Source organism: Candida theae, assembly GCF_024610275.1.
Source record: "Candida theae strain CBS 12239 chromosome Unknown scaffold9, whole genome shotgun sequence".
Lineage (NCBI taxonomy): Eukaryota > Fungi > Ascomycota > Pichiomycetes > Serinales > Debaryomycetaceae > Lodderomyces > Lodderomyces theae.
In genome coordinates this window covers 65,865-82,526 of record NW_026261447.1, presented here as the reverse complement: position 1 = coordinate 82,526, position 16,662 = coordinate 65,865, and the positions used below count along the sequence as shown (strand labels likewise).

General features: G+C 41.1%; 9 protein-coding genes across 9 annotated transcripts; 6 read left to right on the top strand and 3 right to left on the bottom strand. All coding sequences in view use genetic code 12, as the record gives it.

Moving 5' to 3' along the window:
- Positions 1-5: 5 nt before the first annotated feature.
- On the top strand, positions 6-5,018 carry GCN2 (serine/threonine-protein kinase; the record flags this gene model as incomplete). The annotated part of the gene is made up of 1 exon (XM_051752901.1): positions 6-5,018. The coding sequence occupies one exon, from the start codon at positions 6-8 to the stop codon at positions 5,016-5,018; it is 5,013 nt and encodes a 1,670-aa protein (XP_051607974.1).
- A 17-nt stretch (positions 5,019-5,035) lies between these two features.
- On the bottom strand, positions 5,036-6,736 carry KGF57_003477 (uncharacterized protein; the record flags this gene model as incomplete). The annotated part of the gene is made up of 1 exon (XM_051752899.1): positions 5,036-6,736. The coding sequence occupies one exon, from the start codon at positions 6,734-6,736 to the stop codon at positions 5,036-5,038; it is 1,701 nt and encodes a 566-aa protein (XP_051607973.1).
- A 703-nt stretch (positions 6,737-7,439) lies between these two features.
- On the top strand, positions 7,440-8,397 carry PSF1 (DNA replication protein; the record flags this gene model as incomplete). Its single annotated transcript, XM_051752898.1, has 2 exons — positions 7,440-7,528; positions 7,662-8,397. The coding sequence occupies 2 exons, from the start codon at positions 7,440-7,442 to the stop codon at positions 8,395-8,397; spliced, it is 825 nt and encodes a 274-aa protein (XP_051607972.1).
- Positions 8,398-8,405: 8 nt separating this feature from the next.
- On the bottom strand, positions 8,406-8,912 carry MED11 (Med11p; the record flags this gene model as incomplete). The annotated part of the gene is made up of 1 exon (XM_051752897.1): positions 8,406-8,912. One exon carries the CDS (start codon positions 8,910-8,912, stop codon positions 8,406-8,408), a length of 507 nt encoding a protein of 168 aa, XP_051607971.1.
- A 130-nt stretch (positions 8,913-9,042) lies between these two features.
- KGF57_003474 (dihydrofolate synthase) lies at positions 9,043-10,257 on the top strand (the record flags this gene model as incomplete). The annotated part of the gene is made up of 1 exon (XM_051752896.1): positions 9,043-10,257. One exon carries the CDS (start codon positions 9,043-9,045, stop codon positions 10,255-10,257), a length of 1,215 nt encoding a protein of 404 aa, XP_051607970.1.
- A 130-nt stretch (positions 10,258-10,387) lies between these two features.
- Positions 10,388-12,070, top strand: KGF57_003473 (uncharacterized protein; the record flags this gene model as incomplete). The annotated part of the gene is made up of 1 exon (XM_051752895.1): positions 10,388-12,070. The coding sequence occupies one exon, from the start codon at positions 10,388-10,390 to the stop codon at positions 12,068-12,070; it is 1,683 nt and encodes a 560-aa protein (XP_051607969.1).
- Positions 12,071-12,175: 105 nt separating this feature from the next.
- ASC1 (40S ribosomal protein RACK1) lies at positions 12,176-13,301 on the bottom strand (the record flags this gene model as incomplete). Its single annotated transcript, XM_051752894.1, has 2 exons — positions 12,176-12,601; positions 12,777-13,301. The coding sequence occupies 2 exons, from the start codon at positions 13,299-13,301 to the stop codon at positions 12,176-12,178; spliced, it is 951 nt and encodes a 316-aa protein (XP_051607968.1).
- Positions 13,302-13,848: 547 nt separating this feature from the next.
- KGF57_003471 (uncharacterized protein) lies at positions 13,849-15,291 on the top strand (the record flags this gene model as incomplete). Its single annotated transcript, XM_051752893.1, has 1 exon — positions 13,849-15,291. One exon carries the CDS (start codon positions 13,849-13,851, stop codon positions 15,289-15,291), a length of 1,443 nt encoding a protein of 480 aa, XP_051607967.1.
- A 97-nt stretch (positions 15,292-15,388) lies between these two features.
- Positions 15,389-16,567, top strand: KGF57_003470 (ERMES complex subunit; the record flags this gene model as incomplete). Its single annotated transcript, XM_051752892.1, has 1 exon — positions 15,389-16,567. One exon carries the CDS (start codon positions 15,389-15,391, stop codon positions 16,565-16,567), a length of 1,179 nt encoding a protein of 392 aa, XP_051607966.1.
- Positions 16,568-16,662: the final 95 nt, after the last annotated feature.

Genomic DNA, 16,662 nt, shown 5'->3' with positions numbered 1-16,662 from the left:
AACTTATGAAAGAGGTATCTATATCACTGGAATTGGAAAGTAGGCAGCAGGACGAATTGAATAGCATTGAGTCAATATATGGCGACATCTTCAAAGACATCACACCAAAGGAGCTAATATGGAATAAGAAGCCCAACCCTCATTTCCAGGTGTTTCTTTCATCATCGGAGAATACTGACAATCCAACAGTGTCGATCACTTTAGACATAGAGTTCACGCCTACATATCCATTGTCATCACCAAAAGTCAAGTTCCTCAACCCGCAAAATCTACTAAGGGCCCACGTAGCTCGATTAAAGCAAAAGTCCGAAGAGCTAATCAAGGAGTACAAACATGAGGAAGTTTCATTCGCCATTATATCAGAACTGAAGTTTATCTTAGATGACATTCAGGCTGTTACGATGAAAGTGCTATCTTTAGAAGAGGAGAGGGAGGAAAGACTCCGAAACGAACGCAAGGCGTTGGAAGAACTTGAAGCGAAACAGCAACAGGAGCTAGAGTCTGCCTCTTTAAAAAGAAGCGCAGAGCTCAGTAAACAGATACAGCAAATCAAGACTGAATTGGACGAAGAAGTTGAGGAGGAGGAGGAGGAGGAGGAAGTTGAGGTGGCACCAATACCCAATGATAAGGATAATTATTTCATATTCGATAACGAGTTGGAAGATTATTTGCCTCACACCAGACGAAGGTATCGGTTCAAAGCAGTTCAAGGGTTTATTAGATATACCAAGAGAAGTTTGTTCAGCTCAATTGGTAAACAATTCATTGTAAAACCCTATGTGAGTGATCATATTAGAGCCGAAGCGGACAAACAGGGCCATGAACTCAATTATCTCCTAACTGAAATTGATCTCAACAACCAGTATTGGCAACAAGATGCAGGCAAGAGTGAAGTTCAAGACTTGGAAAAAGAGTTGCAATCTTGTGTCAACTTGAATAATCCCCACATTGTCAAATTGATTGGATTTCAAATAGATAAGCAAAATGGATGGAAAGTCCGCTTACTAACAGAGTTTTCTTTTGTTTCGGAGTCGTTGTTTGAAATAATGCCATCAAAGGGGCATCTCAGTTTAGCAATAGCGAGAATATGGCTCATGGACTTGATCCCTGTCTTGGAACAATTGCACAATTCTGGTCTTATTCATAAGCAAATCAACCCATTCACAATCTTTCTACTTGAGCAAGATCGTGCAATTCAAGGCAATGCATTCACAGATTCATCCACTGCCAATTCTTTTGGCAATGAAAATGGGAGAATAATAAAGTTGGCACACCCTTCCTATGGCTATAGACTCTTAAGGATGGTGGAGACGCATCCAAATGCTGGAAGCGATAAATTTCGTAAAGATAGAAACAGAAACCCAGACTCATGGACCCCTCCTGAAGTCAAGCAAACGGGAATTTATAACCAAAAGTCAGATGTCTGGGACTTGGGTGTACTAGTCCTACGACTTGTGATTGGAAAAGATGCCTTGGTAAAAGAGTTCCCCACCCCAGATGAATTCTTTAAAAAGTTTTTCGAAAAAGCAAAGTTTGACGGTGGTGAATACGGTGAGCAGATCTATGACTTGTTGACAAAGTTGTTGCAACCAAAGTATTCGAAAAGACCTACACTTTTGGAACTAAATGCGGTGAAGTTTTTGCGAGATGGGCCTGTTTTGAAAAAGCAAAGTAATTATGGATTTCTGGGAACGGACAATGTCGCAAATAACAGAGTGACAAGATACGACTCGGTCCGAGTACCCGGTGATGTTCGCGGCTCTCAAGTTTACAACAGTTCGGGGGTCTCCCTTGGTCTGGAATCTAGAGGCAACAGTCGGTACGAAAGAGATTTTGAAGAAATTGGTAGACTTGGTAAAGGAGGTTTTGGTGATGTAGTGAAAGCCAGAAACCGGATGGAGGGTACTTTCTACGCAATAAAAAAGATCAAGCACAGAGCAAACAAACTTGATTCGTTGTTGAGTGAGGTTTTATCTTTGGCTCGGCTAAACCATCAGTACATTGTGAGGTATTATGGAACTTGGGTTGAGGAGTTGGGTGAAAATACCAAAGCCCAAGACGAAGGCAAAATTGTGCCCGTGCCCATTTCTGAAGTAGATTCCGGATCCAGTGATGAGGTGTCTGAGACTGAAGATGAATCTGATTTGAGCTACATTAATCGATCATCATCATTATTGGCGCATCGCACTAGCTCATTTCAAGTGGATTACATATCAAACTCATTCGATCCCAGAATTGACTTTGACGATGGCTCTTTACAACCACATAGTAATACTTCGGAAGATGTTTTTGAATTTGCGCACTCGACTGAGGCAGAGTCCATAAGCCAGGAAAGTGCCAGCATTTCTAGCGAGCGGGGTCATTGGCCGCAAGGGGCGAGCACGGTTTCAACTGAGAAAAAAGCGACTCAAACCGTGTATCCCAGATCAATCCTCTACATACAGATGGAGTTTTGTGAAAATAATACATTGTTGAACCTTATAGAACAAGGACTTCCCAATAATCCTAATGAATACTGGAGACTATTTCGACAGTTGTTGGAGGCAGTTTCATACATTCACAGCGAAGGTTTTATCCATAGGGACTTGAAACCCATGAACATTTTCATTGACAAATCTAACAATATAAAGGTTGGAGATTTTGGGTTGGCAAAGAATTCGCAGTTCTTATCAGCGGTCCCTATCACTGAACAAATATCCGAAAAAGTTGATGCTGTAACCAGTAAGAATGGTGACTTATCAACTGTGGTGGGGACCGTTTTCTATACTGCACCAGAGGTGTCCTCAGGGCATTACGATGAAAAAGTTGACTTGTTTTCATTGGGTGTGATATTCTTTGAAATGTGCTATTCCTTATCAACGGGTATGGAAAGGGCTTTAACTCTCAATAAGTTGAGACAGCGTGAATACCCTGAGAATTGGAAAAGCGGACAGGAAAAACAAATTGTTCATCAGTTACTAGATCCAAATCCAAAAGCGAGGCCTGGAGCTACTGAGCTTTTACAGAGTGGCCAATTGCCAGTCGAGCATCAGGATCAGGTGATCCGAGAGGCTTTGAAGTCTTTGGCTGATCCGGCGTCGCCGTGGCAGCAACAAGTGCGAGAAGCATTATTCAATCAGCAGTATTCATTGGCGAAGGATTTGTTATTTGACAGTAACAGAGAGACCACAAGTAGCTCAGCCAGTGACTATCTTTTATTCAACAAAATCGTGCAAGAGATAACGAATCTTTTCCACAGGCATGGTGCCGTTGAAAATCAAAACATTAATTTGATATTGCCTCGCGTGCCAACTCAACCAAAGAACCAAGTGTATGAATTTCTTGATAGGGGCGGTTCAGTAGTAACTCTACCTTACGACTTGGTAGTACCTGTTGCACGATTTGTTAGCAAAAACGAGGTCAACGTACCCAAATTCTATCGTCATGATTTCGTTTATCGGCCTAGTTTGCGAGGGATAGGAATGCCTGAAAAGTACAGTGCAATGAATTTCAATATTAGTAGTAACTCAGATCGAGAAGTTGTTGCCAATGATGCTGAGTGTTTGAAAATTGCTGACGAAGTGTTGCATTTGGCACCCCAAATCCCTGCTCGCAAAATCATTTTCATCAATCATTACGATATTCTTGATGCTGTTGTGTCCTTTGTGTTTGGAAACACCAAATTGGATGAACAAGTCAAATGGGGGGTCTTTGCAGTTTTATCGCAATTGGGAATTGATAAATCGGTTGATGATGTCAAAAAGTACCTTCGGGAGGAGTTTCAAGTACCACGCACTGTTATTGAGGATCTTTTACTGAACTTTAATTTCACTTGCTCTTTGCACGAAGCTAGGCAGAAGTTGCAAAAATTAATGATTGATTCTACACAGTTGATGAAAGTGGAGAAGTCATTTGCCTTTCTATCCAAGGTCCAAGGAATCCTCAATCAGTTTGGGAAGAAGTCGGAGATTTTATTCAATCCGTTGTACAATTACGATAACCGGTACTATCGCCATGGAATAATGTTTCAAGCCGTCTTTAAAGGTGACAAGTCGAAAAGGTATAGCCGTCTCATCACTGGAGGCAGATTCGATGCTTTGGTTAGGTCCTTCACTGACGTCTCCGTCACTGGTTCCCATTCATTCAAACCTAACAAGTTGCATTGTGTGGGCTTCACGTTGTCGACATCGTTTTTGTTTGCATTGATGAAAAGTATCATATCACGAAAGTTTGTCAAAAATGATTTCACAAAATGGAAAGGAAGTCGTTGCGATGTCTTGGTGAGCTCCACGCAACAAGAGTTTGTTGATTTGTGTGGATACGAAATCTTGGGCAAATTGTGGCTGAATGGTATCAGTGCCGATCTTGTTGCCGCTAGATCTCTAGATGACTTGCTACATGAGGCCTCAGTGATTGGTGCTTCCTGGATAGTGTTGGTAAGACAGGGTCAACAACTTGCAAGAAAAGCGAGAAAGTCCTCAAACTTCAAGCCGCTCAAGGTGAAGAATGTGGTTTCGGGTAAGGATGTCGATTTAGACAGCTACGACGAGTTAGTTCATTACTTGAGGGAAGAGCTAGGAAGTAATGAGGATGAGATCGAAGAAGAGGCCACTTCGGAAGCCAAACAATCTGATTTTGATACTCTGCCCATTGAGCAATTGGATGCAATCGATTTGAATCAAAAAATCATAGTGGTTAATAACGAAGCGCCACGTGGTAGAAAGAATAACAAGAGGGAGAAATGGGAAGTAGAGACAAATGCTAAAACAGTGGGCTCTCAGGTTGTGCAAAAGTTAGCTCAGGGTCCCGTACTTACTTTCGACATTCGAGACGAAGTCGTTGATATGATTGGCATAACTTCAATTCATCAACAAGAAGAATGGGTAAGAAAAGTACTCTTTAGCTCAAACAATTTACCAAAGAGTTTTGCCATGAACATCTACAGTAGTTTGGTCAAAGAAGCTTCCAAAGGACACAGCTGGTGCATTTTAGTTGCATCAAGAACGTCCCATTCGGCAATAGTTGATTTGAGAAGGTGATAATGAAGTAAGGTTCGTTAGTCTATATAAGTTACTAGTTTTTTTCCATATTGCAAAGATTCGATTCGCTCCTTATTTGCAACCTTCCAGTCCCAGTACTCTTGCAATCTCAATTTTCCGTAATCGGCATAATCAAAATCAATATTTGAAAGCTCGCTTTGAATCATGGCCCAAATGCCCCAATAGAACCCTGGTAGCCCGTAGAACATCGATACTTCATTGATCAAAGAGTCAATCTCGGTTGACTTGGTGCTGTATGTGCTGAGATAACTTTCACACCATTTGACGATAACAGGGTTGGAAGTGGAAGGGTTGGGGATGGCATTTCGGTTGCAGTCGAAACCTTGCCACTCAGCCAAATGGTTGGCAATGTCAAATGCCCTGGGTGCAGGAAGCATATACTCATAGTCAATAAACTTTATTGGATTTTGTTGAACTGGCGGTAGTGGTTGTTTGGTTGAAACTTGGGAGTTGTAATTGTCCGGTACAATTACATTACCCGATAACAAATCACAATGACAAGATACAATCGGTGAATTCACCGCTTCAAGTACAGCTTTCAACCAGTGAAATTCCTTCTTGATCACTTCTTTCAAATTTCCCTCGTTCACATCCTCTTTCAAATTGTGTTGGAATGAGGAAATCAACTCGGCATTGACTGGGACAATTTCAATCCAGTCATCGATCAATTCCCAAATGTTGGAAATGAATCGCTTCTTTTGAGCTTGTCTCTTTTTGCTCGTGGAATTTCTTCTTGAACCTACCCTCAATGTTCGTATTTTATCAATCCCTTCCTCGATCAACTTGTAATTTAACGACTTGTGCCAGTTTCCCAATTGTTGCGCAATTAGAGGAAACAAGACCTCGTTACTCAACTCCTCTGGCTTCAATGATCTTCCCGAAAGGTACCCATAGATGAGTCCATTTTTGAATCTCGCATAAACAAAAGGGGCTAAATCGATAGAGTTGAGGATCAAATGCGAAATAAACTCTCTGTGCCTGTCAATGATCAAATTTGTACCATGCCCATACACCCTGATCAAAACAGTCATCTCGTTGTTGTAGGTACATGAAAGAAGCATATTGGTTATGCCTCCAGTAAGTTGTTTGAGTTCGAGCTTGTTGGTGTCTTTCCATTCCGGGAAGACTCTCATTATCAACCGCTTCAACTGAGTAAAGTCGGTTTCAAGGTTTTCAGCAAGATTGACAACATATTTGGGAAAGTATAAGCATGTCTTTTTGGACACGTGGTTGTCCACCCCCACCGGACTAGGCGATGGCGACCTTGACGTTGGTGAGGGCTCAGTGTCTAGTGAAGAGCCCGCTGAAGGAGACAATAAGTTGTGGCCGTTTGATAAAGTCTGATTCGCATTTGTGTCTGTTTCTGCGTCTGAGACAGACGGATTGTTTAAAGAATAAAGGAAATTCTTATTCTTCAAGTATAGCTTATCTGGCAAATAATCAGCATCATACTTCAATAAAGGCGTGTTTCGAAAAGTATCTGATATCTTATTTCCATCTTCTTCGTCGGAATCCTCACCAATAGGTCTAAAATGCACCTTTTGTTCAGAGATGAAGCAATATGCAGCAGGGTGGAATTCATCTGTTAGGGTCTGACTATCTTGATTATCGTTGAGTCTGGTCTTTGAGCTTGGGAATTTAGACTCAGGAATCGCTTCTCTGCCATTTGCAAGAGGATCATTCTCGACAGCACTCATTTTGATAACTGATCGATCTGGTATTCGAAATTGAGTTTGAGCAAAGTAATTTCCCCTGGGTTTCCGGAATTCACGTATTGAAAGCAATTCTAATTGGTTTGTGTATTTTTTTTGAGACTGGGTGTACACCAATTGCGTTGTCAATGGAAAAATAAGCCCTTCCACCGAGAAAGTAAAGATAGTGTTTGAAGGTATCAATTGTTTGGTTATCAGAGCCTCAATTTTGATAACTGTTGATTTCACTGCGTATTGGCCATAATACTTTTTTTTTTTTTTTTGTTTTTCCTTTTCTGTCTTTTTGTGGGACAAAGTGGGGAGAGTTGAACAAAGGACAAGAAAGAGAAGTCATATATTGTAGACTATATAATGACAACTCTCGACTCTCTATTCTTGTCTCCAGTTTGTAGAGGGCTCTCAGGTGAGTGAGCTGATATGAACAGTGACTTTTTACCCTTTTTGATGCAGCTCATTTTGGAAATCTTGAAGCCTGATGAATGCTTCAACGCTTTAACGAGGTCAATCCGCCCCTAAAAAGATATGTCGAAAGGTCGATAACAGACATAGTCTCTCTTCCATCCTATCTATTCTCACACATAAATGAGTTCAGAGTTGTCAGCTTTATGTCGTTTGCAATCTAGCGCCACATTTTTTTTTTTTTCCCACAAATTGTTGCAAAATTGAATCAATATCAACTTTTGTACTGATGCCCATTAAAACAAAATCACAGATGCTTTCAGTTTCAACTCAAATGCAGTGGTCAAGAGAAGAGTCTAAAGTGTCTGATCTTTGTAAGTAAGAGTGAGGAAGAGTCATCGTGCCCAAATAGGTGAGATCACTTGGTAGCGACAGGACGCGTATATCAATCATTTTTCTGAGTTAACAGTCCAAATCCAATCCAATCCACACGGGAGAGGTGAAGCCATAGAATGTATGGAGACCAAGCCAATAAGCTCGTAGCAGATGCAAAGAGGTTTTCAAATTTGCCCAGTGTCCCTATATATCAAGCTGAGTTAGTCAAAGACATAGTAAAGGAGATTAATGATTTGAACCGAGATGCCGAATACTTGTCAACAGTTGGAGACAACCTCAGAGATAACCAGGACGAGGGAAGCCCTACCCAGAAGGAAGAAGACTACAAGATTAACCAATGTCAGACGTTTGTGACCCATTTATCTATGAGGAGGAATAAGCGATGCCTATTAGCATACGAAAAGTTACGAAGTGATAAGCTCATTGAATTTGCGTGGTTGAACATCGATCCAGCAGAGTCAGTGGACCAGTCTGCCTCATCAACAACTGGCACATCATCCTCGAGCACGGCGTCTTTGCCAAACAGTAGGGCCCTTCTTCCACAATCGAAAACCATCCCCAATTACACTACACAACTCGATTTGAATAACTTGAACCATTTTGAGCAAGATTTCTACAAAAACTATCAAAATCTAATAACTAATTACAAACTGAAGTTTGGTGAATATTTGGACTTGACGGGTGATTTGGAGCCACCAACCGATATTTTCATTGATGTGAGATGTTTGAAAGATGGTGGGGATGTCACGACTGAATATGGATCATTCAACTTGATCAAAGACTCACAGTTTTATGTCAGGAAAAGTGACGTTGAAAGGTTGATTCAACAAGGATATTTAGAAGAATTATAGGGCGTGTTTTAATCTGTCATGTCAATGTCTTGATTTTGTAGATCTTCCTCTCCAACCTCGGGTAATTCTCTACTAGGAAGGTCATTTTCCTCTTTCGAGGTCTGTGTATCCTTCAAATCCTCATTAGCATTGTCTTTGGAAGTCTCAGAGTCACCCTCCCCTAGATGTAGCAATCCCGACAATTCTCTCAATTCTGCATTCAACTTTAGCTTCCCCAACTCCCCGTTCTTTTGATCAACATTGATTGGAAGTATCATAATCCCATCCTTGTTCTTATTATATACCCCAATGTTATCATCCAAATGCTTCACCTCCTTCCGTAGGTCTATGGCCACTTTACTCAATGTGTCGAAAATTTGTTTGGTTCCATTGATGAATTGATCTTTATCTTTATTGGTGTATGTTTCAAAAAATGAAGAAAAGTTTTCAAGGAGAGATACAATCTTGAAATCTATTTCTGACAAAGCATCTAATCTTTCTTGGATGTAGTTTTCAGGTTTGTTTGAGGTGGACATGGTTTTTGGTATTCATAGAGTTGAGCTAAACAACGACGAGGTGAATATAATTTTTTCCCCTCCTAAAAAAGAAGAAGAAGAAGAAGAAGAAGAAGGAATAGTCCCCTCTATCCTACTTGTCCAGAGTCCAATGCCCATAGACCTAGGGCTTTCGCGTGTTGCGAGACTATTGTCGCACTTCAACAACCCTCATTTGAAGTACAAGTCGATACACGTCGCTGGTACAAATGGAAAAGGATCTACGTTAGCCTATATATCATCAATTTTGACACAACATCGACTACGCAATGGAAAGTTTACATCTCCCCATATGGTTGAATTGAATGACTGCATAACAATAGACAATAAGACGTACCTGCGGTCCCAATTTGATTTGGTTAATGAGAGTGTTTTAAGAGTGGATAAAGAGTTGCAACTAAAATGCACCGAGTTTGAGATATTGACCGTAACTGCATTTAAAATATTTGAATTGGAAAAGGTTGAGATGGCGTTGATTGAAGTAGGGGTTGGAGGGAGATTGGATGCGACAAATGTGTTGGAACAATTTAAAGGCGAAGGTGGTGTGGTGGCTACGGGAATTACAAAAATCGGAATGGATCACGAGGGCTTGTTAGGGGATACAATTGAACAAATTGCACTCGAAAAAGCAGGTATTTTGAAGCCGGGTATTCCTTGCTTTGCCGATGGACTGAATCAAGAGTCAGTGTTGAATGTAATCAGAGACAAAGCCAAGTCTCTCGATTGTGAGCTTGAGATTGTAAATCCCGATAGAACTGACGTGGAATTGCTACAGTTCAGCCCATTACTTGGAGAGTATCAACTAAACAACCTTGCAGTTGCTCTTCGTATTATTAATTCGCTTCGGAAACACTACACATTCACAAGAGATCAAATTATTGCGGGAATTAAAAACACATACTGGCCGGGAAGGTTGGAATCTATCCAAGTCCCTGGCTTGGGAGAGGTACTAATAGATGGTGCACACAACGAAGATGCAGCAGTAGCGCTTGGAAAGTACTTGAGGTCGGCATTTCCAAACGGAAACATAACATTTATTGTGGGAATCACGAAAGGAAAAAAGTTGAACAACTTGCTAAAGCATATTCTTCGGAAGAATGATACTGTGATACCAGCATTGTTTTACCAGCCAGAACAGATGCCGTGGATAAAGTGCGAACTGGTGGAAAACATTGCTGACGTAGCAAAATCTTACTGTCAGGTGAAAATTGTATCCGAATATGCGTACGTCAGTGATGTATTTGATTATTTAAAGGAGAACAAATGTGACAAGTCACCAGTGGTTGTTTGTGGAAGTTTGTACTTGTATGCTGACACCGTCAGATAGTTTGATATCCGTTTCTTTTCAGTAAATTGGTAGCACGTAAAATTCATTGTGCAGACGTGTCTCATTTTGAATTGATTGACATCTCTCTCTCTCTCTCTCTCTTACATCAATCAACGTAAACTCTGAAGAAATGGCACTTTCGACTTTGGAGAAGAAAAGGCAGGAAAATATCAGAAGGAATAAAGAGCTATTGTCGAAATTAGACCTCGATGCTATTTCCAGCGGTATTTCTCGTGACATTGAAAAGTCAAATTCTCCTCAACCTATCAGAAAGAGAAAAGTTGTAAAGCCAAAAGCCGAAGCAAAGAGAAAAGAGGTTGAGCCATCAAGAAGGTCACGGCGCCTTGCTGGTATCCAATCAGAACTAGAGAACCCCGAGGAGGCAGCAAGGGTACGAGAGGAAGAGGAAGAAAAGGAACGCCGAAAGAGAGAATATGAAGCATTGAAGAGAACCAAACTTTTTGGAGATTTCCATTTGATCGATTTGATTACCGATCGTAAAAGTGGCGACATGTTGTTTGAAGATAAAGTGAGGAGTAATAAGCACCAAGATGAAGAGAAAAAGGTTGACAAGGATGTGCTCACGCAAGAAAATGGAACATTGCAATTGCTCCAATCACTTGGAGGCAAGTTCTCTGCTGGTGACTTTTACGAGCAGATCAAGCAAACCGGCGTGAATGAAGACGCTTCGATTGCGTCCAAAAGAAAAGAGTTCGATTCGAAACGTATTTTCCAGAGATTTGATCCCTTGGATGTCAAGTTGGCTCATTATAGAATTACTGCCATGATGTTTCACCCTGCCACCACGGATCGTGTAATTGCCGCTGGTGACACCAACGGTAACTTGGGAATTTGGGCGCCAGACGCTTCAGGTTCAGAAGATCCTACAACTACAATTATACGCCCACATGGAAAGAATGTTTCCAAAGTATTAACCCCTGCAAACGAGTTGCATAAATTGTACTCGGCGTCCTACGATGGCAGCGTTAGGTCACTTGATTTGAACAAATTGTCAACGTCAGAAGCCATTTATTTGAGTGATGAAGGCTCCTCTTTGGGCGTCAGCGACCTCAACCTAACGCGCAATGACCCCAGTTTAATGTTCATGACCACACTTGATGGTTTATTCTGCAAACACGATATCCGAACGAAACCAAAAGGTAGTATCGAGTACCTTCGATTGCATGATAAGAAAATTGGTGGTTTCGCTATTAATCCAAACAATTCCTACCAAATCGCTACAGCTTCGTTGGATAGAACACTCCGAATCTGGGATTTGAGAAAGATTGGACAGCTGGTGTATTCTGAATTTGACGACTGGAAAAGTCCTCACATGTACGGCAACTACAACTCTCGCTTATCTGTGTCCTGTATTGATTGGAACGTTGACAACCATTTGGTGTGTAATGGTTACGATGATCAGATATGCATATTTAACTACAACGAAGATCCTAAAATCACCAGCTGGAAGTCCGACTACATGCCCGATTACAAGGCTATCAAAAGGGAAAACTCCGAAGAGATCACTTTACCAAACAATCTCCATCCTGTAAACAAAATCAGACACAACTGCCAAACAGGACGTTGGGTCTCAATATTGAAATCCAGATGGCAAGAAAATCCACAAGATGGCATGCAAAAGTTTATAATTGCAAACATGAATCGTGGCATGGACGTTTACGACCAAAAGGGAAATATATTGGCCCATTTGAACGACCAAATTGGTGCTGTTCCCGCCGTTTGCACCTTACATCCTACGCAAAACTGGGCCGTTGGAGGAAGTGCCAGTGGAAAAATCTACTTGATAGAGTAACAACGCTAAACCTGAAAATGTATATACTATCATAATAGATACTTCCCTTTCCGTAAAATCTCTATATTACAAAAAAAAAAAACGCAAGATGTTCCCAACTTTTGCTTAAGCAGATGGGGTCATAACTTGCCAGACTCTGATGAGGTTATCAGTGTAACCAGCAAACAAGTTTTGACCATCAGCTGACCAAGCCAATGAGATGGCTTCTGGGTCCTTGGCGTTAGCACCAATAGCAAATTCTGGTTTCAATTCATCCAACAAGGATCTTTCTTGCAACTTAAAGATCTTGATACCGGTGGTGGTGGCAGCAGCCAACCAGTATCTGTTTGGTGAGAAAGCCAAAGCGTGAACTTCAGCCTTGGCGTCCAAGGTGTACAAAGTCTTGTTTGAGTTCAAGTCCCACAAGATGATGACACCATCCTTACCGGCAGAAGCACACAATGATCCATCTGGAGACAAAGTGATACATGAAATGTAACCGGTGTGACCAATGAAGTCAGCGTTGGTGGAGTAGTCGGTCAAATCCCATGACTATAGAGTTTGTTAGTATAACTTTTTGAAAAGTGTTGACCCAGATTTCAATCAGAGATCTTGGTGATAAAGATATGTCTCATTCGATGCTAGTGCAACGTCTGAAGTAGCAAATATAGGATAATCATCACTTGAAATTGGTCGGAAAAGGAAAAAAAAAAAAAAGAAAACATACCTTAACAGTCTTATCCCATGAAGCGGAGATAACCAATGAGTTGTTGCCGGAAGGTGAGATTCTTACAGCTGAGACCCAGTCGTTGTGACCAGTCAAAGTAGCCATACATTCACCAATGGTGTTCCAAACCTTAACGGTCTTGTCTCTTGAAGCAGAGACAATTTGTCTGGAGTTCTTGGCAATTGAGACAGACAAGACATCACCCTTGTGACCAACAAATCTAGTGGTTTTACCAGATTCCAAGTCCCACAATCTCAAGGTTTTGTCCCAAGAAGCAGACAAAGCATAAGCACCATCAGCACTGATAGTGACGTCTTGAACAATGTGCGAGTGACCCTTGAATGACTTTTGTGGGACACCGTATTGGTTGTCGTCACCACCGGTCAATTTCCATTTGATCAAGGTCTTGTCTCTTGAACCAGACAATAACAAGTCTGGGTGGACTGGGGTGGTGGCCAATGAAGTGACCCATCCATTGTGACCTTCTAAGGTACCTCTCAAAACTAAAACTTCTTGATCAGACATTATAAGTGTAGAAAATGTGTTGCTGTTGCTGTTGAACAAAGTAGAAAGGGGGATATTGAAAAGTGAAAAGTGAAAAGTGAAAAGTGAAAAAAAAAAAAAAAAAAATTTTTGGACTGGAGTTTACTCTGAGGGTTGGATGAGAAAAAAATTTTCTCTTGGTAGTGCACTGGCCAATTTTATTAATTAGCCTAAAAGTTCTCATGTCTCCAGCGTAAACTTCAGGCCAGAACGAGATGCGCATAAAAGGGGATGTGATTGCAAGAGGAAAGGTATGAGGTGCGTACACAAAAGATAAAAAAACAACAACTCTTATGCAAAATAGCCTACCATGTCTGGACACCTTTTAAATGACTATCGATGGAGGGGTGGGGGGGGGGTCTACTTTCGTGTAATTTCCACACAGAGTGTACCTTTTGTTGTGAAGTGGTAGCAGCTTTTCGCATCCGTTGCAGGTACGGCGCTTAATTGCGCTTCGCGGAGTTTGACACTGTGTTAAAACAACAACGTGTCGAACGACAACATACAATTTCAATCCCAGTCATACGTTATGCCAAAAATCACGGTAATATCTGGTGGAACTGCCACCAATGAATTAACACCCTTGTTCTCCAACTTATCGAAAAGTAATAAGACGTCGTATATATTGCCAATCTCAGACAATGGAGGCTCCACGTCGGAATTGATTCGTGTTATCGGTGGGCCAGCAATAGGTGACATTCGGTCTAGGTTGACAAGGTTGATCCCACCACATCAAGACAACATCAAGCATTTACTCACATTTAGATTATCACTGGATCCTCAAATTGCCAAGCGTCAATGGAACGAAATTGTCGAAGGCACTCACGAGTTGTGGGCACCAATAAGCTCGAGCACAAAGGAAATCTTTCGAAGCTTTTTTGTACATCTCCACGTTGAGCTATTGAAAAGATCAAGAATTCACCACTCAACGAACCGACAATTTAGGTATGAGTTGGCAAGCGTGGGCAATATGTTTCTAACAGGTGTCCGTTTATTCATTGGGTCATTGGATTCCTCCATCGAACTTTTCTGCAAATTGACTGATATATCTTCCAACATTCAAGTCTTGCCATGCATAAACACAAACTTCACCTACCACATAAGTGCCTTGTTGGAAAATGGCTTGATCATAACTGGCCAGTCGCAGATATCACATCCATCAACGTCGCAAGAATATCCACCTCCCATACACAAAACTCGGCCACCCACCCCGTCAGATGATGCAGTAAGAACAAACTACTTCTCGGGTGCGGATATTCCCATCAATGAAGTAGAGATAAGTAAGCAGCAGCAACAACAACAACAACATCATCATCATCATCATCATCGTAGTCGAAGCTTGAGCATAGAGTCAAGCGTGTCAACATTCTCTGATTCCGAAGAAGAAGAATCGGGAAATGTTCCACAATATACCCACCCGGAGTTGAAAAAGTCACAATTGCATTTCAACAAACTGGAGTCCATCGAACCTTTGCTTTCGCCAATAAAACGGATATTCTACGTTTCACCTTACGGGGAAGAGATATGTCCTACAGCAAATAATAGAGTCACTTCAACCATTGGCAGTAGCGATACGCTAATTTTCTCCATTGGATCGTTAATGACGAGTATTGTGCCTGTGTTGGTGTTGAAAGGAGTGGGCAAAGCAATCACCACTGGCAAATGCAAAAATAAAATATTGCTATTGAACGGATGTCTTGACCGGGAAACGTTTGGAATGACCGCGTTCGATTTCATAAGGGTTATTGTTGAATCCACCGAGTACTCCTTGAGAAACCAAAACTTGTGCTCGGGTCAACTCTCTTGGAATAAAGTGGTTACACACTTGATATATATGTCAGACCTGAAAATTGAAGTTGATGTTGATTTGTTGAATTCCCGCGGAGTCCAGTGCATTGAGGTGCCACGAATTGACAGCACTGACTACTTTGACCTACAGCACTTGGAACTAGCTCTAGCAGACATTATATAGAGCATTTCTGTAAAAATAAGCAATGCAAGTTTCCCACAAAAACTTTTGGTAGCGTTGATAAACTTTCTGTACTCTTTGTTACACTCCCTTAGCACACATGTCTTTCGATATCAATTGGGATAATTTGAAGAACGATCCCGGCATTAGCAATTCCATCAAGGAGTTCCTTCATGATCAACTTCAGAATATAACCTTACCGTCTTATATTTCCAATTTACAAGTTGTGGAGTTTAGTTTAGGAGATATACCACCGGAAGTTATCATACGACACATTGGCGATCCATTTCCAGATTTCTATGCATCTGAAGACGATGACCCAAAAGGAGATACTGAATCTTCTTTTTTGGGTAATGAGCATGAAAAGAATGATGAAGATGACGATGATGATGAGGAGGAGGAGGAGGACGACGACGACGATGACGAAGACGACGATGACGATGATGACGATGACGAAGAAGGTAATGAATATCCCAACGACAAACTATCAACCATATCAGAGGGTATCTCATTTTTAGACACTTCAGAAGAGCACCCCTCGAAACTACATCACTCTAAAGAGCTGCACGGCTCAATACCTGCTCGTCCACCCATCCTCGCGTCCAAGGAGTCCTTTCAATCAGTCTTGCACCCGTATGGAGTGAGTGGAATTCTTGGCTCAGTGAATGCAACTGCTAGTGGCACTGGCACAGAAACGCCTACACATATACTAAACCCCAACAATTTGTCATCCAAAGTTGTTCCCAAAATATTAAGCAAGTCAGATGCCAAAACTTCTAAGACCAGTGTAAACGATATTCAATTCATTGTGGAGATTAACTACAAGGGAGATATGCACATTGATTTGTTGGTAACTTTGCTTGTAAACTATCCATCGCCAAAGTTTATCTCATTACCCATCAAGCTTCATGTTACTGATTTGGTAGTTCATTCCATTGCTACTATTGCCCACCTCAACAACTCAATCTTTATATCATTTTTATGTGACGTGAATGACGATTTTGATGTCACTGGTCCTGCATCAAATGCATCCACCCCGGGAGGAAACATTGTCGATTATTACTTTCATGACCCACACAGTAAAGAGCGTATTGATGTTATAAAAAAAATTAGAATAGAGAGTGAGATTGGTGAAGTTGAAAATAATGTGTTGAGGAATGTCGGCAAGGTTGAGAAGTTCCTAATGGAGCAGATACGTGGAATATTGAGAGAGGAGATTGCGTGGCCTAGCTGGATATGTATAGACATGGATGAAGATGGGGATGCTGAGAGCTTATAGATTGGTTTCAATAGCATAAAATTTGTCGCGTCAAAAAAAAAAAAAAAAAAAAAAAAAAAAAAAAAAAAAAAAAAGTAGGAAAAAAAACAAAAAGG